This window comes from Lepidochelys kempii, chromosome 7 (genome assembly GCF_965140265.1).
Source record: "Lepidochelys kempii isolate rLepKem1 chromosome 7, rLepKem1.hap2, whole genome shotgun sequence".
Lineage (NCBI taxonomy): Eukaryota > Metazoa > Chordata > Testudines > Cheloniidae > Lepidochelys > Lepidochelys kempii.
Window position 1 is genome coordinate 119612525 of NC_133262.1, and position 22126 is coordinate 119634650.

Below are 22126 nucleotides of genomic sequence, written 5' to 3' on the forward strand. Positions count from 1 at the left end.
CTTCTGAGGCACACAAAGAATGTAAAAATGACAAACCAGCGTCTTCAGCCCACTATTCCAGAGCGACCCTACCAAAACAAACCAGCATCTGCAGCCCAGCATGCCGGAGCGACCCTACCAAAACAAACCAGCATCTGCAGCCCAACGTGCCGGAGCAACCCTACCAAAACAAACCAGCATCTGCAGCCCAGCGTTCCAGAGCGACCCTACCAAAACAAACCAGCATCTGCAGCCCAGCGTTCCAGAAAAACCCTATCAAAACAAACCAGCATTTTCAGCCTAACATTCTGGAGCCACCGTATCAAAACGAACCATTGGGCAGAGCCTGGTACTCATAAGCAACCTTGCGTCAGCCCTCAAAGCACACACAGTCTAAGAATATGAGGAATGTCATAGTAACAAATCAGTATGTGCAGACCTAGTGCTATAGGAACCCTACAATAACAAACTACTAAATACACACAGTGAAGGCGGGAAAAATTGGTTAAGAATGCACAGCATAAATCCAAACTTCCTTAGGAGTTGTTATAAATACGAACAGTAAAAAAGAAACAAATTATATGAAAAATCACGGAAAACACCCTGAGCGTGTCCATTTACATGTTCTGCAGCTGCTCAGGTGGATATTTTGATTCGTACTTTAATTTTGCAGCAGTGGTGGCCTGAAGTGTGGGCTCCCAGGATCATATATCACTAGATAGCAATGTAATATCTACATGTCACTTATGTTAATGGACTTCTCTCAGTGGCTGAGGCGTGAGGCACAGTTCCATATAGATGATGCTGCAAAAAAGCAACTCGCAAATAAGGCTGGAAAACCGCCAGGCAGGGTAGAGATAACGCTAATGGTCCAGACTTACTGTAAATACAAAAAGGTCACCAAAAGCGAGAGCCAGCTGGACTTACCCAGTGCTGTTCAGGTAGCGGTGGCCGAGACTGCAGTCTTTTGGCAAGGAGGACGGGTTGAACCAGAAAGCTGGGATGCACTGGTTGTTACTGTGCCTTTCATAGCCATAGTCACTATGGAAACAGAAAGGTAACGAGGAGCATAATCAGATCATAATAGTTAAGCCCTGGAACAGGTTACCTGAGGAGGCTGTGGAATCCCCAACATTGGTGGTTAAGAACAGATCAGACAAGCACTTGTCAGGGATGGTCCAGGTACACTTAATCATGCCCTCGTGCAATGGGATGGACTAGATGACCTCTTGAGGTCCCAGCCAGCCCTACAAGTTCTAAGATTCTATGTGCCATGGGTAACCACAATCTCCGGGAATCACTTATTTACTAGAGCTGGCTAGGAAATTTGAGCTAACTTCCTTTTCCCCAACAAAAACAAGCTTTACTTTTAATTATGATAACTTTTGTGGAAGAGAAAATGCAGGGGTTTTGACAAGCCATGCTATTTATTGGGGAACAGGCTGTTCTTTCTACTCATGCTGCCTTATAGTCCATCAATAGGTATCCAAACTTGGAGTCCTTGTTCCGATTTCACTGTGTCCTTTCTTGATCAAAACTCCCAGGGGTGTCAGAAGGAGTCTTGACTCACAGCAAAGTAAAACCAGAGTAACTGATTCAGCAAAGCTCTTAAATATATCCTTAACTTTAAATGCATGCTTAAGTCCATCCAGATTCAGCAGCACACACGCTTAAGCCCCATTGACTTTGTTTTGGGCATTAAGCATATTGGAATGGATTTAAACACATGATTAAGTGATTTGCTGATCTGGACCCCAGTGAGTGCCCAAATTAGGGAGGCTAATACTATGCTAAGCAGCACTGAACACTGAACCTGGAAGCATGGAACACCCAGTCGATGGGCTTTGCTACAGAATGTGGAAGAATGTAGCCCCAGAAAGCTTTGCTGAATGGCAAGCATTGCAGAACTTTGGAAGATTGTTGTTCCATGTGGTGGCAAGAGAGGAAGAAAATCTGATTCACTTCTAGCTTTCTTTAAAATAAGTAAACCTATAGCCATTTAATTTTTTGCATTTTCTTTGGTTCCATGAACCAAACCACATTCCAGGATCTCGCCACATTCACGACAGGGAAGCGTTTCACAAGGCACAAAATGCCAGGAGCTGATCTTGAATGATTAGCAGAGGGATAAAGATTAACAGCATGCCTGAACAGTGACAGGTTAACTCAGCAAACAAGGACATGATTGATGCCTGTCCAAAACAGCACTTACAACAAACAGTGGAGCTGCCCTAGTAATCTAATGGTTACACAACAGAAGGTTCCCTGCAGCTGGGAGCGTACCCCCAGAGCTCAGACTCCCAGGGTCAGGCAAGCTTGAACTCTGGTGACTGGCTTGAGAGCTGCCACATCCACACTGCTATTTTTACCATACTAGCTTGAGCCCTGCTACAGTGAGTCTGTCTACCCAGGCTGGGAGGTTCACTTCCAGCTCCAGTGTAGACATACCTTTACTGTCATGCACAGGGGGAGGAATCCAGCTCACCGATCCCTCCCTGTGTATGACAGTAAAGGGGATGGAAACACACCCAGCTGTCCTCCCAAATGATGAAGTCACAGGGCTGATCAGAAGCAGAATGAAGTCAATGGGAGTCTTTTCATTAGTTTTGGTGGGCTTTGGATCAGATCCTCTGGGCCTCCCTCTGTGGCTAGCTGCAGCTAACGTGGGGATTTTTAGATAAAGATGAGGAATAAAAAAAAATGATCACGAAGTTCATCTCACAACAAGGCAACCAACTCCAGCACTATGGGAACCACAGACGTCACGAAATCTCCACATGCCCTGTTATGCTCTTGGTTTTATCCAGGAGCATGCTAGAGTCAGAACGGAAAGCTTCAGAGAAGGGTTTTAGTAAGATAAATTCACTGTGCAGCCTCACGGTTGCCAGTATTCTTTGGAGGACAGAGATTTCCGAGCTGCATAAAAAGGTTCAGAAATTCCCTAATGCTCTTTGTCGCAACGTTCCATTTAATCATTCTCAGAGGGTCAGCCTGGCACAGTAAAGAATGCCTGGCAGTGACTGCGTAATTAAAGATGTTCAGGAGGAGCCGTACTTTGCCCAAAAGACTAAAAGAGCTGCATAAATATTTAATAAAATTAAAGACAACATTGCTGTATGCCCCGAAGACTGTGGGCTCATTCATTAACTTCTGGTAATTGTATATTAAAATCTCACATGCTGCCCACCTTCCCTCTTGCAAGCCCCAGGGTTTGCATAAGTTAGGGAAATAATCACATCCAGCTGCTTCTCTGTCTTTCCTTTCTTGACAGAGTAAGTAAAGAACGGGGAGGGGGGGGAATACCAGCACATATTTTAATAACATTTCTCAGTTCCATTGTTTCTGCACAAGGCAAGAGTTTGATTTTTAAAATGATTATGTTTGTGTGTGTCTGCAGCCACAGCTATGCCCTCACTGTATCTATCCACACGCTTCGCACCAGGTTAGCAAACCCATGTGGTTTCATCTATAATTGGGGTCTTGCCCTGAAAAGTGACTAAGCCATAAGGACACGGTGGAGTTCCACGTGTCTTGCCCTTCAATGACTCCCAATGAGAGCTCTTCAGCTTACTTGTTAAATAAGGACTGGCCAAGATTTCCAAAACGGACTGGTGACTTTGGGTGCCCAACTTGAGATGTCCGGAAGGACCATGGTTTTCAGAATGTGTTCAGTGCCATCCTATGAAAATCAGGCCCCTTAAAATATCGCTGGTTGGGCATCCAAAATGGAGGTGCCCCAAATCACTAGCCACTGTTGAAACTCTTTGCTGCATTCTCCCCCCCCCCCCCCCCCCGCCTCCCCCCGTAACTGTCAGCCCTACAAACTCAACCTAGGATTGGAACGTGAACTGGTTCTTTCTGGCCCGTGCGTCACCATCAATGAAGATTCAGCACTCAGAACCCAGTTATGGATTCTGTTGAGGCTGTACAAGCTGGACTAGAATCCAGCTGTCTCCACTATAGTTATGTTGGCTCTGCAGGGTAACAGGAGAATAAGGCAGTAAAACCTTATTTTAGGGTGTAAGGTAAGTGGAAATCTCACTGACTAGATACAGGAAGTGGGTCCAATAAGAAGGTGCCATTTTTACGGTCACTTTCCCAGGTACAACTGCATTTTAAGGCCAAATAATCTAGAGTAGCTTTGCACTTCAGCCTTAAAAATACACCAGGCTGAACTCTGGAATGAGAAAGCAGGAACGCTTCAAAGCAGTAACCAACCAGACAAACACAAAAGCATCTGTGCAGATCAGTGACAGGCTGAGCACAGTGGCGGAAGCAAATTATGTGGTATGGGTAAATGATGCAGGGACGTTCGGTGCTTATTGTAAAATGTTAGCTTTTCTCGTTAAGAGTGAGAACAGAACCCAACGTGCCACATCTCTCGGGATAATCCAGAAGAGTCTTAGATTTCATTGCTGCATTAGGAATAAGTGAACAATTGGTTCAGCAAAAATGAAAAAAAATCTACCTGATGTCCCTGAACCTTTGTTCAGACCAACCACCACTGATATTCAGAAAAAGGCAGCTACCTTTCTTCACATTATTTCTCATTTTGGTCGCACCTGGTGCATGTCCAGATCCCAGCCAAGGCTGTACCAGGAAGTCTTGAAAAAAAACTATGGATCAGATCCTCAGCTAGCGTATATTGGCATAGCTGCACAGATGTTATGCAGGAGACATGAATGGAATCCAGCCTAAGAAGTCATCAGTGAATTTAGTTGACTTTCACCAGCTGAGGATTTGGTCCTGCCTACTTAACCGGAAGCAGGAAATGAAAACACCTTCCCAAGACAACCTCTTCTTGTTGCATTCTCAGCCCAGTTTAGCTGTCCAAGAGGTGCAGGCAGTTAGGTGTGACAAAGTTCCTGCTCTACCTTGGTGGGTCTTGCACTTATTGGCGGATTTGCTTGCCTTGGAGCTTCATGGCAGCCCTCAGCTTGTCCGTTTTTCTGAATTCACAGTCCAGGTCAACTCCTCCTGTGTCTGACCAGGAGTTGGGAGGATTTGGGGGGAACCCAGGCCTGCCCTCTACTCCGGGTTCCAGCCCAGGGCCCTGTGGAATGCAGCTGTCTAGAGTGCCTCCTGGAACAGCTGTGTGACAGCTACAACTCCCTGGGTTACTTCCCCATGGCCTCCTCCCAACACCTTCTTTATCCTCACCATAGGACCTTCCTCCTGGTGTCTGATAATGCTTGTACACCTCAGTCCTCCAACAGTATGTGTTCTCACTCTCAGCTCCTAGTGCCTCTTGCTCCCAGCTCTTTACACGCACACCACAAACTGAAGTGAGCTCCTTTTTAAAACCCAGGTACCCTGATTAGCCTGCCTTAATTGGTTCTAGCAGCTTCTTGATTGGCTGCAGGTGTTCTAATCAGCCTGTCTTAATTGTCTCCAGAAGGTTCCTGATTGTTCTGGAACCTTCCTGGTTACCTTACCCAGGGAAAAGGGACCTACTTAGCCTGGGGCTAATATATCTGCCTTCTATTACTCTTCTATCGCCATCTGGCCTGACCCTGTCACATAGGGCATTCATCTGAACTGCTGGGTATTTGTGCCTGCCCCCCAAAACCTTGTGTGTACCCCCACCCTTTTGAGAATCATCTGTTGTTAGTCACCCCTTAGCATCCTCCTGCAGAAATTCCAGACACGGACACTTTCCCAAAATTTAAGAGCAACATCAGGGTTTTTTTAAAAACCTCAAAGCAGTTTGGAATTTTACAATGCCATTAACTCGAAACATCAGTATTTATGCAAAGCAGCCTGTGACTTCTGACAGGCCCACGCTGCACGGGGGTGTGAAAGAAGCCGATCTGGCTTTTGCTGTTGACATTTCTTAATAAAGTCTCGCTGAAAAGCAATAACAATTTCCCAGGCTAAAATGAAAAACATTGCCCTGTTTTGCACGATGCGGCTTCAAGTGGCTACAGAAGTCAAGTGAGGCTGAAATTCCTTCCCTGTAGGGGCACCCTTTGGAGGGGAAACTCTCCCTTCAAGGTACAACTCATGCAGTCCTTTGTTAGAATGATCTGCAAAAAAATGTCCCTTAGCACCTTACAGCCCACTCTTGGAATTCCATATACATCGAGCCAACTGGTTTGGAACAGGCAAAGAACCAGCAGCAGCAGAAGCACTAGTTATAACGGGTCAGAATACTTACCACTCGAAGTCCCATTCAGAACAGATGCAAGGCTCCGATACAACAGTTCTGGAGTAGTCTCGACCCAGGGCACACTGGGCTCCAGGCTTGCGTTTCTTATAGATCTTCCTCTCTCCCATGACACAAGGCTCAACCTTTGGCAGCGAAACCATCATGGATTAGAAAGAGAAGAACATGGAGGATTTCTAGTCTTTGCCCAACCACTGTTACTATACAGCAGGATATCAAAGCATCGTGGGGGATGATTTCCAAAGGGCAGTTAAGCACTCTTTGAAAATTAGGAGGGGTTCGTGCTTAATTCCCATTTACACCTTTAAAAAGTTCCTCTGTACAAACTTCAGATCAAGTCTCCCAGACTCCTAACTCCCATTTACACCTTCGTGAACCTCCCCCTACACTAACTTCATCAAACTCTCCCACCGTCCGCCCCCTTGTGCCTCACCCGTTATTGAAACAGAACCAATTATTTCTCTTTTGCGTATGGCAAAAGTCATGCATCATCGAGTGCATCATCTAAGGTCAAGCAGAGTCAGCGACAAAGCTCAGAGTAGAACCCAGGAGTCCTGACTCCTCCTCCTCTTCCCAGTACCCCTTACTGCCTTGTAGCACTCGGTCATTTTCTTCTAGCGCTATGTAGGGGCTTAAGGCTGAGGTTTTCTAAAGCACTACGAGAGGAAGTTTGAAGGAAAGTTTGACCAGATACAGATTATTTAAGTGAATTACCATAAATCATCTTTTCTCTTAAGTTGAAACAACTTGTTTGGGCCCCCCCACCCCAAAAACCGAATCAACCCAAACCAAAATGCACAATTACATTCCTTATCTTTCTCATGATTATAGATTGCCAAGATGATCCCATGGTATGAAGAATGAGGGAGTTATTATACGCATTACTTTTTATAAAGATCAAGTTTTACCTGTTTGCTATTATCCTGCCTGACTGCACAGAGCTAAATTAAAGGAGGCTGTTGCTGGAGATGAAGCTCAGGCAGAAAGATACAGAAACTGCAGCAAGCCAGCCATCTCTCCCAAGTTACAGAGGAGGTAACCAGGCTGAATGGAACTTACAAGAATTTGCAAGGGAAGATTGCGGTGTAGGTCAGACCCACGCATATAGACTTTCTCTGTCGTCTCCCTTTGCACTGCGTGCTACGTTCCTTTGGGTGAATACATAATGCTTTGTATTGAAGAAGCTGGGTTCGAGACACTTTGATCAGAAGCTGTCACAGGAACCCAGAGGAAAAGGGCTTCCAGGTACCAAACACAGTTGACCCTGTCATGTTAAGGCGGCGGGTAAGAAGACAAGAGGAGGGGGGCAGCCCAGAGATGCAGTCTAAGAAAGGTAGGATGAAGATAGTGAAACCTGAGGTGAACCTCAGAGGGACTAGAAGGGGTCCAAGTAGTTTGCCCAGACAGATTAGCAGATGCTTTCCCCTTACTTCATTTTATTTGTTCTGTGTTGTGGCTCTATCCACCTGGTATATTCCAGGTTCCATGATGCTCATTTCTAATGCATCTTCTCTTGCTGATTTCGTTCAGTGACATCACAGTTTCAGTGTTTGTAATGTCACTTCATCACCATGGAAAGGACTGTGATATCACAGTGTAGTCATTTTGCCAAGGACCCCAACCCTACAAACAACTCCCCGAAGGACAGGACTGCATTAACTCCCAGTGGCTTCCCAAGGCCCCAAATGAACCTAATGTGATAATAAGCCAGGTGATTACAGAAGAGAAAGTTTATATACATATAATACAATAATAATTTGGTCTTCTCTGTCCTCTTCCAGTAAAGGGCTCCCGAGAATTTTCCAAACTTCTGTGAGATAAGTAGATACTTTTATATCCATTTTACAGATTGGGAAACTGAGGCACGGAGACAGGAAATGACTTGCCTGAGTCAGTGGTAGAGCCAAAAATAGACTCCAGATCTCTTAGATTTAACTCCAAGACCTTACTTTAAATCAGCAATGAGGAACAGCACATGCTAGTGGAAGGGAACTTTTAAACATTGTTACATGTTTAAAAGTACACTGGCATGGAGCTGAAGTTCTTTACCCTTTTTTCTGGGTTCAAAACTATCAGGTGACAGAATTCCTCTGTTGGAGTCTCCCTAGTGACTGACCCAATGATTTTAGGTTAGTTTATCTAAGTGGGCCAGATTCCTGTTTACACTAAGGCCCCTTTATACTTCTCTGGCAGTGTCAAGGGGCCGTAACATGGGAGTCCATTACATTACAGGCCCCTCTTACACTGTGAGAGTGGTGGAAAGGGACCTTAGGGCAAATGAGACTCTAGCTCAGTGTGTTTCGCTATGATCTCCTTGCATGACAGGCTCCTACCCACGAACACTCTGCGCTTGAAAGGCAGTGTTGTGCCCCATAAAAGACTGCGTAGAGAGTCAATAGTACCTGATCGTGCAGGTGCCAGGTCTGGTAGTCCTCTTTGTTGCACCTCCTGCTGAAGATGGATTTGTAGTCCACTTTGACCAGCTGCCATTCAGAGCGGAGACTGAAGTGGCCAAAAATTCTGAACATTGGAAAAGAGAGAAAGGCATACACACCGTCAGCCATGGAAATACAGAGCCTCCATACAAAAGTGAACCCAAGGGTGGAAACCGACACAGAATCCTAGAACTCATTACAAGAAAAGAACATAAGACCAGCCATACTGGATCAGACCAAAGGTCCATCTAGCCCAGTATCCTTCCGACAGTGGCCAATGCCAGATGCCCCAGAGGGAATGAACAGAACAGGTAACCGTAAAGTGATCCATTCCCTGTCACCCATTCACAGCTCCTGGCAAACAGAGGCCAGGGACACCATCCCTGCCCAACCTGGCTAATAGCTATTGATGAATCTGTCCTCCATGAATTTATCTAGTTCTTTTTGGAACCCTGAGCCTTAACCTTCCTGTGCCTCAGTTTCCAATCATCTGTTTGTACGTGGCATCCTGTTCTCGGTTCCTTTGTGTATCCTGTCTTATTAGAGTGTAATGGATACACAATGGACATACTCCTCCTGTATATCTGTATAGCACCTGGCATAATGGGGTCCTGATGTGAGCTGTGGCTTTTAGACACTCCTGTCATACATATAATTATAATAAGGAGTAGCCCTATTAAAGCCAATGGAATTACTCAGCTGAATACAGTTATACATGTATTTATAGGATCAGGTCCTTTCTGAGTTGACACGTTCTCACTGGTGTTAAATATTCTGATTCTACAAAAAGGAGAGAAAACCCAAATGTTAAAAAAATCACTATGCAGCGAAGAATCAAATGAAAACAGAGACCAACGTGATGAAGGTGCTTAGAACATAAGAACGGCCATACTGGATCAGACTAATGGTCCATCCAGCCCAGTATGCTGTCTTCCACCAGTGGCTATTGCCAGATTCTTCAAAGGGAATGAACAGAACAGGGAAATCATCAAGTGATCCATCCCCTGTCGTTCAATCCCAGCTTCTGGCAGTCGGGCTTGGTAAACATGATGCAAGATGAGGGCCTGCAAAGACTGCAAACTACCATCTCCTAATTAGTTCAACTTTGCTGGAGTGAGGTCATGTCATGTGACAATTGTTTTCCACCACAGGGCAGGAACTTCCTTTTTTGGCAATTCTTTTGAGCAGGCTGATCATTGCCAATAATTCAGTGACCCATGTGTATGGCCCATCTGGACAAGTAAGGAGATGTCTCTTCCATGATATGCCCCCAAGCCAGTGGATTGCTGCTAGAGGCCCCAACCAACACTGGGGCCTGTTTGTGCCAGATGCTGTACAGGCCCAGGCACATGGAAGGAGCAGAAGAGCTTGCATTCTAGATAGACAGGACAGACAATGGGATACAGCAGGATTGGGGACTGAGGCACAGGGATGTGAGGGCTGGGATTGTCAGGAAGTCCAATGAACATTAAACCCCAGACTAAGCGCTTTGCCCAAGGCAATACCAGATGTCTGTAGGCGGCTTGAATTGGAAGACAGGTTTCTTGAAGCCCAGTGCAGTAACTTCCCCACACGGCCATCCTTCCTCATGCCCATAAAATCTTGCACATGCCTAAGTGTTTGCAAGACTAGGGCCTATGTGAAGCCGACCGTCTTGATGTTACACATTCCGTGCTTTCATCTCATGTGATAAACACTAAGAGAGTTTACTTGGCAGATGCTCACATCTTTTACAAAGAAATAACTCACAACAAAACTGCCTTTAATTAATAAATAACATCAGGTATCTACACAAAAGGCTCCGTTCATCTGGAATCATTCAGCTAGCTGCAGGGAACCTGCTTTTCAATCAAGCAACTACTTCTTATTCCTCACGCCAATGGTTCTTTTCTCCGTAAGAAGCGGCTTTTCAATCAGCTGGAGCCATATTTCCAAAGGGGTGCATGGTGCAAGGAGACAGGGGCGTAGACATTGGCTGACCACTTTAAAAGCCATAAACAAAGCTACAGTCTCACAGAGGGGAGGCGAAATAAAATGAAATAAACATGATGGAACAAATCAATGCATCATCAGAACAAGCCAATATGAGCAGCTTGTTTTCCCCAAAGTTGAGAGTCTCAGATGAAGAAGAAAAAAGATCTTAAAAATCAGCAAAATAATTCTTTAACGGAGGTTTTTAAATACATATTGTGACAGTCAGGCCAGATGACTACAAGAGAGTGGTCGAAGGTAGATACATTAGTTCCAGGTTAAGCAGGTCCCTTTTCCCTGGGTAAAATAACAGGGACTATTCCAGAACACTCAGGAACTTTCTAGAACTAATTAAGGCAGGCAGGCTAATTAGGACACCTGTAGCCAATTGGGAAGCTGCTAGAATTAATTAAGGCTAATCAGGACACCTGGTTTAAAAAGGCTGTCACTCCAGTTAATGAGGTGTGCGGGTAAGGAGCTGGGAGTGAGAGGACGTGCTGCTGGAGGACTGAGGAGTACAAGTGTTAACAGACATCAGGAGGAAGGTCCTGTGGTGAGGACAAAGAAGGTGTTGGGAGGAGACCAAGGAGACCAAAACCAAAGAAACCCAGGGTAGAGGGTGGCCTGGGTTCCCCACAAACCTCCCAACTCCTGACCCAACACAGGAGCTTCCACCAGAGGGGAAGGTCTCTGAGCTGGTCCCCGACCCACATCCGCAGAAACTGCGGGGATTGTTCTTACTCTTTTTTCCCATGCTGGCCAGTGATGAGGTTATCTGAGTGAACGGCAGATTTGAGCCACGAAAGTGGCCAAACTGAGGGTGACTCTGAATCTCTGAGGTGAGCAAAATCCACCAGTAAGCGCAGGACCCATCAAGGTAGAGGAGGAACTTTGTCACAATATATATATATGATTTGTTAAATCTACATCATTTCCAACGTTCAACAAGAAGCAGGTGTCACTGTATCACCTTAGCTAGAGGGTTGATAGGTATTTTTCCAACACACCACACTTTTCGCCAACCTAAAATTCAACCAGGTTATTCATGAGCTTAGGGGGTTTTAAAATTCTTTTAGATACAAAAAAGTGGGGGAATTGCAAGATGGTTTGCAAGCCTCACAGTGAGAGGGGAAGAAAAACAAAGATCAAGAGAGTGCAACCCTCAAGACACAAACATCTCTAACCTACACAGCACTGTAACCTTATAGCTGTAACCCTCATCGCAACCTCTCCAGCGTTTGCCAACATCCCTTGCTCTGCCTCATCTTACCCTAGATTGTAAACTGCTAAAGGCTCAAGGCTTTGCCTCTCCTCTGACTGCAAAGTACTATGCAAGCTTACAGTGCTGTGGAAATGCAAATGTAGGGAGCGGTGCAAGACACAGGATTAGTGGCATTGATGAAGGGCCAGATAGGGACAGAGACCCCTATAACAGGGAGGGAGGAGCTGCACTGCCCCGGGGGCAGCTTCGGAAGGGACTGCGCCATTGGATATATACAATCCTCCCCACAGTACCTCGACATGCAGGGCAAGTGTGTGTGCTGTACCTGCCCTTTGGGTGGTGCCTTCCTACTCCCACCTGCTCAGTTCTGCAGACCTGTGTGGCGTCTCGATGAATGTGGGGCAATGATCTCCCCTCATTCACCTCCGCTTTGGTGACGTGGGCTAGAGTCAGGCACAGCCGGAGCCTGAGGCAGGCGGGGGAGCCCCTAGGCTCTGGGGAACTCTCACCTTTTTAAGCTGACTGCATTTTGACGCCCAGCGGGTTAGTTTTATTTCCCTCACTGGATGCCGTAAAACCAGCTTCACGCCCATGAATGGCAACATCGGACGCATACTCAGTAGCTCCGGCAGCAACAGCTTCATACCCACCAGCTCTGCATTCAGTAACCGCGTCCTCTGTATGTGCCTAGCTAGTGGCTAAGATGTTCCACTGAGTCACGGTGTCGCTTCTCCTCGAAACCTGGGTCCCGCTGGATTTGAATCAGGTGATTTAAACGAGGGCAAAGGGAGGTTAGATGACGTGAATGTCACTCCGTTTAGTGAGCCAGGTGGTATAAAGCGGCCTAGTCCCATTGACTCCAACAAAGCAATGCTGATTTAGATCAGCTGAGGGTCTGGCCCAGGGTGTCTATTTAATCGAATTGTAGCTCCCCCCCCCTCCCCCAGGAGCTTACCTTGGTTCCTGGGTCTCTGTGTGCTAGGAACTCAGGGAGAGGCATGCTGCCCCTAGGAGGAAGGGGGACCAAGGGCAGGCTCAGAGGCTGCTAGGTAACGAAGTGGGGGAGAGAGGGGAGTCATTATTTCGAGTGATAGGGCCCCAGAGCTCAGGGGCGTGACAGCCAGGCGCCTGGATGGCCACCAGTGTGCCTGTTCAGAGGAGGAGCAGTGTCGGAGAGAAAGGAGGGGGTTGGAGTCAAGTGATTGACAAGCAAAAGCCCGAGAGCACCGTGAGAGGGCAAAAGCTATTTTGAAAGGCTTGGGAGCCAGTCACTGAAAGAGCAGGGCCATAAGCGCTGACTGGATGGGCTCGAGGAAGGGGATGGGAAGAAGAGGGGTGGAGGTGGGGCCTTGGAGGAAGGGGTGGAGCAGGAGCAGGGGTGGAGCCGGGGCACGAAAAGGCGGGGTGGGGGCAGGGCCTGGGGCGGAGTGGGGGTTGAGCACCCCCAGGCGGAAATTAGAAGCTGGCAGCTGGGAGGGCTTGCTGTGGGTGAGTCCGAGGCCTGCATGCAGGGTCTCCATGAGAACTGGCTTCTGGGAACATGGTAGCAATATCCCTAAACTTCTTCCTTTCCCTCTTCCAGGCAACTCCCAGTTTAGAGAGTTTTGCTGGGAAAACGCCGTACCCAGGCAGGCTGAGTTAGTCTTTCAGCTCCCTTGATAAAATCAGTTACCACAAGGCAGGTACTGCTCGTGCGGCTAGTTCAGGGCTGCCCACCTGCTGCGATTGTATCTGAGCTCTGTAGGAGGAGATCAGGAGTTAGGATTTTCAGGATAGTTATAATCTGCACCTGATCCCTGCATCCCTTTATGGTGAGGGAAATCTTGGGAACAGAAGCAGCCTGATTCCTGTATGAAGAGGACACCTGCCAACTGTGATTGCCAGCTGCTATGTAGTTGCTGAGGAGTCTGGATTCATCTCTGAACCTGTGGATCATTTGTGGAGTGGTGAATGCACCATATTTTAGTTAGACCATCAGGGAAACTGTCTGGAGTCCCCCTATTCCTTGAACTGTGTCCTCAAGCCAGGGAATAAGGGTTTGGTGATTTTATTACCTGCTGCCTATTTAACCCGTAGAGGGACTTACCATCTTATCTAACATGCACATCTTTGGGGCCAGATTGAACCCAGGCAGCCAAGTTGCTTATTGCTGCTACAGGAGATACAGTGTCACAGGTCCTCAAGGGCCACCGCCAACCAACAGGACCACACATTTTTCTCTTGCTATATCAGGTCACGTGACTGGAGAAGGTCATGGGTATTATCAGCATGGGCACTGGTGACCCTGAAATTCGTGTTTTACCTTGTTCTGTTCTATTTGTTTCCCGTTTAATACAATTACTCTGTTGACTATATTGTGTGTTTGTGTTATTTCTTGGGAGTTGCCAACTATCTGGCACATAAGTGGGGGTTGCCCTGTGCTTAGAATTTTCCTTCCAAGCTGCCCTGGAAGGAGCAAGGGAGGGGGAGACACCACCAAATAAATTCATATGGGAAGAAAATAAGGGAAGTTACATTACACCCTGTTGAGCTAGAGGTGGTTTCCAGATGAATCCAGGCCTGTCCATCACAACCTGTAAGGAGACTAGCATTAAAGGAGTTAGCCGGGTCAACAGGATGCTACAACATCATCAACAGAGAAATAAACATTTTCTTGAACCCAACAGACAACACGGCTAGAGAAACCAAGAAATAGCGACTGACCAGGACAGGGGCGTAAGAGTCGTCTCAAGATGAGCCACCAGGGTCTCCCTCTGCACTAACATTAGCGGACTATACAGCAGGGAAAGCAGAAAGCTGCATTGACCTTTCATCAGCAACAAAACTCACCAGAGCCACTTGCTTTTTGAACAAAAAGAAAAACATTGAAATGCTTGCATGGTAATGACAATTAATGGGAAAAACAAGGTTTCCTAAGTGGAAGGGAATATATTAGCATTCCAAAAGCACGAAGTGTTAGCTACTCTTTAATTAAATGATTTCAAAGAAGATCTTTGTATATAATTGCTGTAATTTAGATGGAAACAATACTATGCTAAATGCAATTAGAGCAATATGAACTGTAAGGGATGTTTCCCTCTGTGCTGCTGACATGGTTCTGGGTCACCTGATTCTTATAAGAAGTGTTTTGGATTTTTTTTAATAAAAAATTTCTTAATGCTGATAAGCTATCATGATCCAGCCTTCGGTGCTAAGAGCTGCAAGCAGGCAAGCAAAGCTGTTGTATCTCCACTCTGGATATACAGTCACCAATAATCTGCCCCACCAAGATACCTATAGCCCTTTTCTGATGTACAAACTCATCAACCCAGTGAAGGCTGCATTTCTAGATACACGTGGTCCTGCCTCAGCATGGGGGAATGGACTAGGTGACCTCTCGAAGTCCCATCCAGCCCTACATTTCTGTGATTCATTTGAAGGTAGAGGGCATGGACTTTTTAAGAGTAATTAAGGAAAAGGAATGGTAGGAGACTATTAAAAGAATATATTCCCAAGGGAAGTGGAGAAAGCCCCATCCAAGTTGGACGTGTGAAAGTAAGCTCAAGAGAACATTGTAGGGAACAGACCCTGCTCTGACAGGGGATGCAGGGGGTGACCACCCCTACCAGGTACTCTAGCGTGTGAGGTTCTGTAGTGGGGTCATAAAATAGCTCAATTTGGGATCAGAAAGGCTAAGCGTTTATTTTAAAGTATGGTTATGGCCAGTAAAGCAACCATGGTACTGGGACAGCATTTAACGATGCTGTGGTACGTAATGGGTTACCATGTACCTGTCTATCATGTGGCTGATCTAAGTGGGGTTATGAAAGGAAGGTAATCAGAGGTGAATGGGAGGTTATCATTAGGGAAGGGGCATGTCCTCTCCTCTCCCAGTTGTCTGACACTGGAAAGGTCCCAGTCATTGGAGTTGACTTGTTATTGTTCTGAGTTTGTATTTTTTGAAATAAAGCTAGGCCTCAGGAAAGGGATATGAAAAGACGTAGCTGGGGGGTTATTTTTCTGTCTCCAGCGTGGGCGTCTGTACACTGACATGCCTCAGGGCATGTCTACACTACAAACTTAAGTCAACCTCTATTAGGTCGAATTACAGCCACAGCAGTTACTACAGTGGCTCATGTCCACGCTACCCCTCTTTCTGTCACTGGTGCACATCCTCACCAAGAGCGCTTCTAGCAACTTACGAGGAGCAGTGTGGGGGGCTGAAAGCCCAGGCTCTCAGCTCCACACGCAGCTCCCTGCTGGGAGCCCAGCTGCCCCGCACCCCCAGCTCTCGGCTCCCTGCTGCCCCCCTGGGTTCCTGGTGGGGAGCTTCACTGCCGGAGTCTTGGTGGCTGCCAGGTTCCCAGTGAAGAGCCTGGAGCCTGGGTGGTAGGCCAGCTCGAAGCCGGGAGCTGGGAGCATGGGCAGCAGCCCAGCTCAGAGCAGGAAGCCAGGACCCTGCAGGGCATCCCAGCTGGGAGCGGGGATCCCGGGCCGCAGCCCAGATGGGAGCCAGGAGCCCAGGCAGCAGCCCAGCTGGGAGTGAGGAGCTGGGAGTCTGAGCGGCAGCCTGGCTCAGAGCAGGGAGCAGGGAGCCAGGAGCCTGGGTGGAGTGGGGAGCTGGGAACAGCTGGGCTGTAGCTGGAGCCCCTATCCCCTTTCCCCCTTTCCCGGGATGACAGCCTTAGCTGTGCGCCTGGCCTGGAAGCCTACCAACCTTTGTTCTCAATTTCATGGCTCCAGCAGGGAGCTGTGAAATTGACAAGAATGACAACCAACAGCCAATGTAAGTAATGCAGTGTCTACCTGGACATAAGCCCCATGCCTCTCGAGGGCATGCAGTTATTATGTTGGTGTAGCAGGGCACTTACATTTGTGGGAGTAAGGCTGTGGTAGACACTGATATAATTAGGTTGACGTAAGATACCTTATGTCGACCTAACAGACCAGACCTGAGTTACCTGTACCTTTCCATTCAGCATAGCAGCTCCATGAGTGTGGACTTGTCTACACTACAGGGGAAATTTGATCTCAGCTACGCAATTTGACTTACATGAATAGCATAACTCAAATCGATGTAGCTTAGATCTACTTACCGTGGGGTCCACACTATGTGATGTCAATGGGATACGCTCTCCCATTGACTCCCCTTACTCTTTTCGATCAGGTGGAGTACAGGAGTCGACGGGAGAGCGATCGGCAGTCAGTTTAGTGGGTCTTCACTAGACCCGCTAAATTGACCACCGATGCATCGATTGCCGCTTGTCGATCGCCCAGTAAGCGTAGACAAGCCCTGAGTCTGTCTTGTATCTGGTTACTTTACTCACTAATTTAGGGAATTCCCCCCCCCCAAATATTGCTAACTGTCTGGAAGCAATACAGATAAAGCAGAACAAGGTGAACTCTTAATTCTGTCTCACACAACGTCAGTAACATTGTCAATCAGGATGTAACTGCAGCACCTTAACTGCTAGCTGTGTTGGAAGAAGATGAAAGATGAGCGCTTGGTTTTCAAGAGCCTACTTTGGAAAGTCAATACGAAAAGCCATCTTTAGATTTCCCATCTGAGCAGGTCTTATCTGGATGTCATTGCGAAGCAATAAATATGGGAGGGCAGATGGCATTGAGACAGAGACACTTTTCTGACTAAGTACACTTTAACAAGTATTTTCCATTCTGGGCCATAAAACGATAATTTACTGTCCATAGACATGACAGATTTAATTTTCATTCCTCAAAGTAAACAGTTAAAATTCGTGTGAATTCCCAGCGAACACAAGAGCGTTGACTCAACCACCTTCATTCTCAGCTCTCAATTAAGCCATTGCTAAGGAACCACAAATCCCATCCCAATCCCTTCAGTTACAAAAATTAGGTTATGCTTTTATTGCAGGGCTGAATATCATTAATTTGCAAGCAAATTATTAGAAACCCAGAAAACAGTTCTGAAACGCCTGCAGATTTACGATGAAGTCATTTCGGAAAAGGTCAGTGGCAACACTGCTATAATTAAATCTTTCATTAATTTTTTAAATACACAACAACTTACAAATGCAGTATAAATTGACCAGACGACCTTGCTGGAAATTATTACAGCACTCTTTCATGTTGTACAATAATCTAGCTGTCCAAAGATTGCATTTCCTCTCCTTCCTTGTTTTAATTGACGATGGAATTTCATGTTTGTTGCGTAGCAATATTTAGTAGTGGTGGGTCGGGATGGCTTGGGGGTTATGAAACACCAACTTTTTGCCCTCCATCGCTTCAAAACCCACTCCAGCTTGGTAAGTGAGAAAAAGTTCTAACATTGTCACAGCCAATGAGTTCCCTAGACAAAAGGTCTTAGTGGTAACAGTCTGGGTCCATTGCTGCTGGTGGCTGGGGATGACACTAGATAGGAAGGACTCTGAGTTACAACAGAGTGTTCTTTCCCAGGTGTCTGGCTGGTGGGTCTTGCTCACATGCTCAGGATCTAACTGATTGCCATATTTGGGGTCAGGAAGGAATTTTCCTCCAGGTCAGATTAGCAGAGATGCTGGGGGGGCAGAGGGGTTCACCTTTCTCTGCAGCATGGGACATGGGTCACTTGCAGGTTTAAACTAGTGTAAATAGCAAATTCTCTGCAACTTGAAGCCTTTAAACCATGGTTTGAGGACCTCAGTAACTCAGCCAGAGGTTAGGGGTTTATGACAGGAGTGGGTGGGTGACGTTTTGTGGCCTGCAATGTGCAGAAGGTCGGATCATGATAGCTCCTTCTGACCTTTAAGTCTATGAGTTTAAGAAAAGCCAATGGCTAACGAGGCATGGAAATGCAAGTGCCTCCTCAGTCCTAAATCAAGCCCCTTTATATCATGTTTGAAATAACCTGACAATATACCGGGCAAACATGCGGGGCTGCTGTCTGTATTTGGTTGGACCTGTTCTCTGGATATATAAAGGCCTTTGATCTCCAGAGTTGCCCATCTAACTCGTAATGGAAGCTAGAGCACTGGGGCATTTGCAATGCATCATATTGTTGACTGAGTCTTACAAACCCCTCATTGATAATACAAGATTTGACGGAGCCTGAAGATGTCAAGCGGAAAGTGAGCACTAAGAACATCGCGCAGAGACCCTGATCTCACAGAGACAGCAAGCATCTTCATTCGTTCCGCAAATATTAGTACTTTCCTTCAATTGCTAACATCAAGGTTGGTGAGATAACAATTTGGCTCACTTTGTTTCTTGTACAGGCCACAACACAATCCCCTTTGAAGTTAGATATTGTCAGAATTCGGCCCAATACAATATATGGTTTATTTACAAAATACTTTAAAGTTTATTTTTCTTCTATAAATACATTAACTAATTCATTAAAATCCTAGCAATCTAGCCCCTTTGTAATGTACCCTGTGGCGTGACACTCCATATTCTTCATAGAAATATTTCAGAGTAACAGCCGTGTTAGTCTGTATTCGCAAAAAGAAAAGGAGTACTTGTGGCACCTTAGAGACTAACCAATTTATTTGAGCATGAGCTTTCGTGAGCTACAGCTCACTTCATCCAATGAATACAGCTCACTTGATCCGGATGAAGTGAGCTGTAGCTCACGAAAGCTCATGCTCAAATAAATTGGTTAGTCTCTAAGGTGCCACAAGTACTCCTTTTCTTTTTTCATAGAAATATTGTTATTATATGAATATGGCCTAACTAAGATATAGATTTATGCAAGATGGGTCTTGTAAGGTACCAGTGGAAAGGATATAATTTACTAAATGTGATTATCCAATTTGTATGCATGTATCCTTTCTGTATCTAAAGTTAGGAATATGGACTATGTAACAATTACAACTGGGTGTATATTTGGGAGACACCCACCAGACAACCGGCCATCACACCCTTGATGGGCCATTAGGAAGAAACAATAAGACTTTAAAGATACTAATCTCTCTCCTTCCTGAGAGGCATCCTGGGACATAGCTATGACACCACCAGGTCAGGTGGTCCTGTCACCTGGTACTAAGCACCATCTTGGACTTCTAGTAATTTTCCACTAAAAGGAGGGGGAGGTCAAGACTGGGAAACAAATGATTCCTGCCTTATGTAAATCTTAAAGGCTGGGCAGTAAGGCAAACAGGACTCTCCTCCATTGCCTACCCAAGAAGAAAGACTGCTGAAAGTACCCGGAGGGACAAAGGAACTAACCTGAGGGAAAAGGCAGGAGTGAGTCCAGACTGAGACAGGGGTCCAGTCTCTAAGAAGAAATAACTGGAACTCTAAGCTACAGAAACTCTGCAACTTGCCTAAAATAACATTAAGTGTGATAAATTACTTCTTGAAACCAGTCTCTTTAAGATCTTAAACTTAGTATGCGTGTTTTGTTTTATTTGCTCGTAATCTGCTTTGTTCTCTTTGCTATCCCTTATAATCACTTAAAATCTGCCTTTTATAGTTAATACATTTGTTTTGTTTATTATTAAATCCAGTTTGTGCAATTTATGACTGGCAAGAAGTTGTGCATATCTCTCTTCACATTGAGGGAGAGGGAAAATTTTTATGAGCTTGCACTGTGTAGATCTTTCTATACAGTGCAAGACAGTATTGTTTTGTGTTTATTCCCCAAAGGGGGTATGCACGTAAGTGCTGGGTGAATCCTCTCACATAGAGCTGACTTCAGTCTGTGTTTGCAGCTGGGTGTGGCCCTACCTGTGTGTGTGTGTGTGTGTGTGTGTGTGTGTGTATGTACTGCAAGAGGCCAGAGAGCCTAATTCAGCAAAACAGGGAGAGGGAATCCAGGCTGGTGGAGTAGGTGGGCTCAGTGAAATCCCAGAAAATCAGGTGGCATCCCAGAAAGGGGGTCCAACCCGTCACTTACTCAAGCAATGTGAATGTGTCCACACAACACTGAGACATTTATCGATAGGGGAACCTATTTTACATTCAGGTTCCAAAGGTGGAAACATGATTATAAACAGTGAATATTAAATAAATAAATTAAATAAATGAACGATGGATGAGTGACTCCATCTTAATTTGTAGGATAGCGTTCACAACGCCTTGGGCATGTCTCTGAAGCAAATGCCTCCTACAACTTGGGTGGCCTAGCCACTGGTATTTAATGGAAGGGTCAGAGAACTATTGCAGCTTTGAAGAAAAACCTAGGGGCATGTGGACACATTCTCCCCTATTAGCAAAGAGTGGGGAGTATTCTATGTCCGTCGATCAAAATTCCAGAAGCATGGGATGTAAAATCCACTGTAATTGTGTGATCAACTCAAATTTGCTATAAAATAATTACAATGTTCACTTCTGCAGCATCGATTTCAAAGTTCTTCCTGAGAGTTAATTAAGCACTGCAGCATCCCTGTGAGTTAGACAAGTATTATCGTTTCCATTTCCAAGATGGGTGAAATGAGGCAGAGAGGGGAAGGGGTGTGGTCAATGCTACCAAGGAGTCAGTAGCTCTGCACACATTGGAACCAAGCAGTAAAAGTGTCTCCCAGTCCTGTCTTCTAACCACTATACTGCTGGTTCCAGCCCTTTCACTAAAGATGTCTCTGTAGCATAGTCTCAACAGAAATATATGTGGATCCCCACCAGCTATGGAAGGAGGTAGGAGATCCTCTGTAATGCGCAGATAGACTTAATAGATTTTAAGGCCAGAAGAGACCATTTGGTCACTTAGTCTGACCTCCTGCATAGCACAGGCCAGAGAATTTCACCCAGTTACCCCTGCAAATAGCCCAATGACTTCCGAGCAAATATTTCAAAACACCAACAACTGCACCCAGAATGCAGTGTGTGTTCATGCTACAAAAATCTGGACCTGGTGTGCCTAAAATGGCTGCAGCAAAGGGGCACTGGCTCCCGAACGCAGGCTTAGCATTTAGGGCTCCGCACATATAAGCAATGGTGGAACAATTACAAACTGAGCCAGTGGGGTGAGCGGTTATTAATGAAGAGCCAGAGCCGAGCCGTTCCCCATGAATTAAACATAAATTATGACTTTGAAGACAAGCTAATGGGCTGTGTAACCTTCTGATTATTTTTTATTAGGGTTTAGATGGAATTGGGGTGAAAGGAGGTCACTGGTTACACAGAAACTGGATGGAATGAGAGTGAGACAAAGAACCAGAACCTAATTGAGAGAGACACAGACCAGCAATTAGGGAGAGTGGAAGAGGAGCCCGAGTGATATTATCTAATGATTGGCAAGATGATGCACGCAGCGAGAGACTGGAAAGGAAGTATAAAAGATGAAAGATGACAGTTTAAAGGAGGGCAATCACCGATGAAAAACATTCTATAATTTTTCTCCAAACAATAAATAGGGTCTTTAAAAGCCACTTTGAAGCTTTTAATTCAGTTCATTTCACCTGACCGCTGGGTCAGAAA

General features: G+C 45.8%; 1 protein-coding gene across 1 annotated transcript in view; it reads right to left on the reverse strand.

The window, feature by feature from the left end:
• The window catches only part of SORCS3 (sortilin related VPS10 domain containing receptor 3), a 481141-nt gene that overhangs the window by 46178 nt on the left and 412837 nt on the right, over positions 1 to 22126 (reverse strand). The window contains exons 15-17 of the mRNA XM_073354429.1: positions 8548 to 8665; positions 6137 to 6270; positions 907 to 1020 (exon numbers count right to left, since the gene is read on the reverse strand). Coding sequence (XP_073210530.1) covers positions 907 to 1020; positions 6137 to 6270; positions 8548 to 8665 — 366 coding nt within the window. The remainder of the gene's footprint in view (positions 1 to 906; positions 1021 to 6136; positions 6271 to 8547; positions 8666 to 22126) is intronic.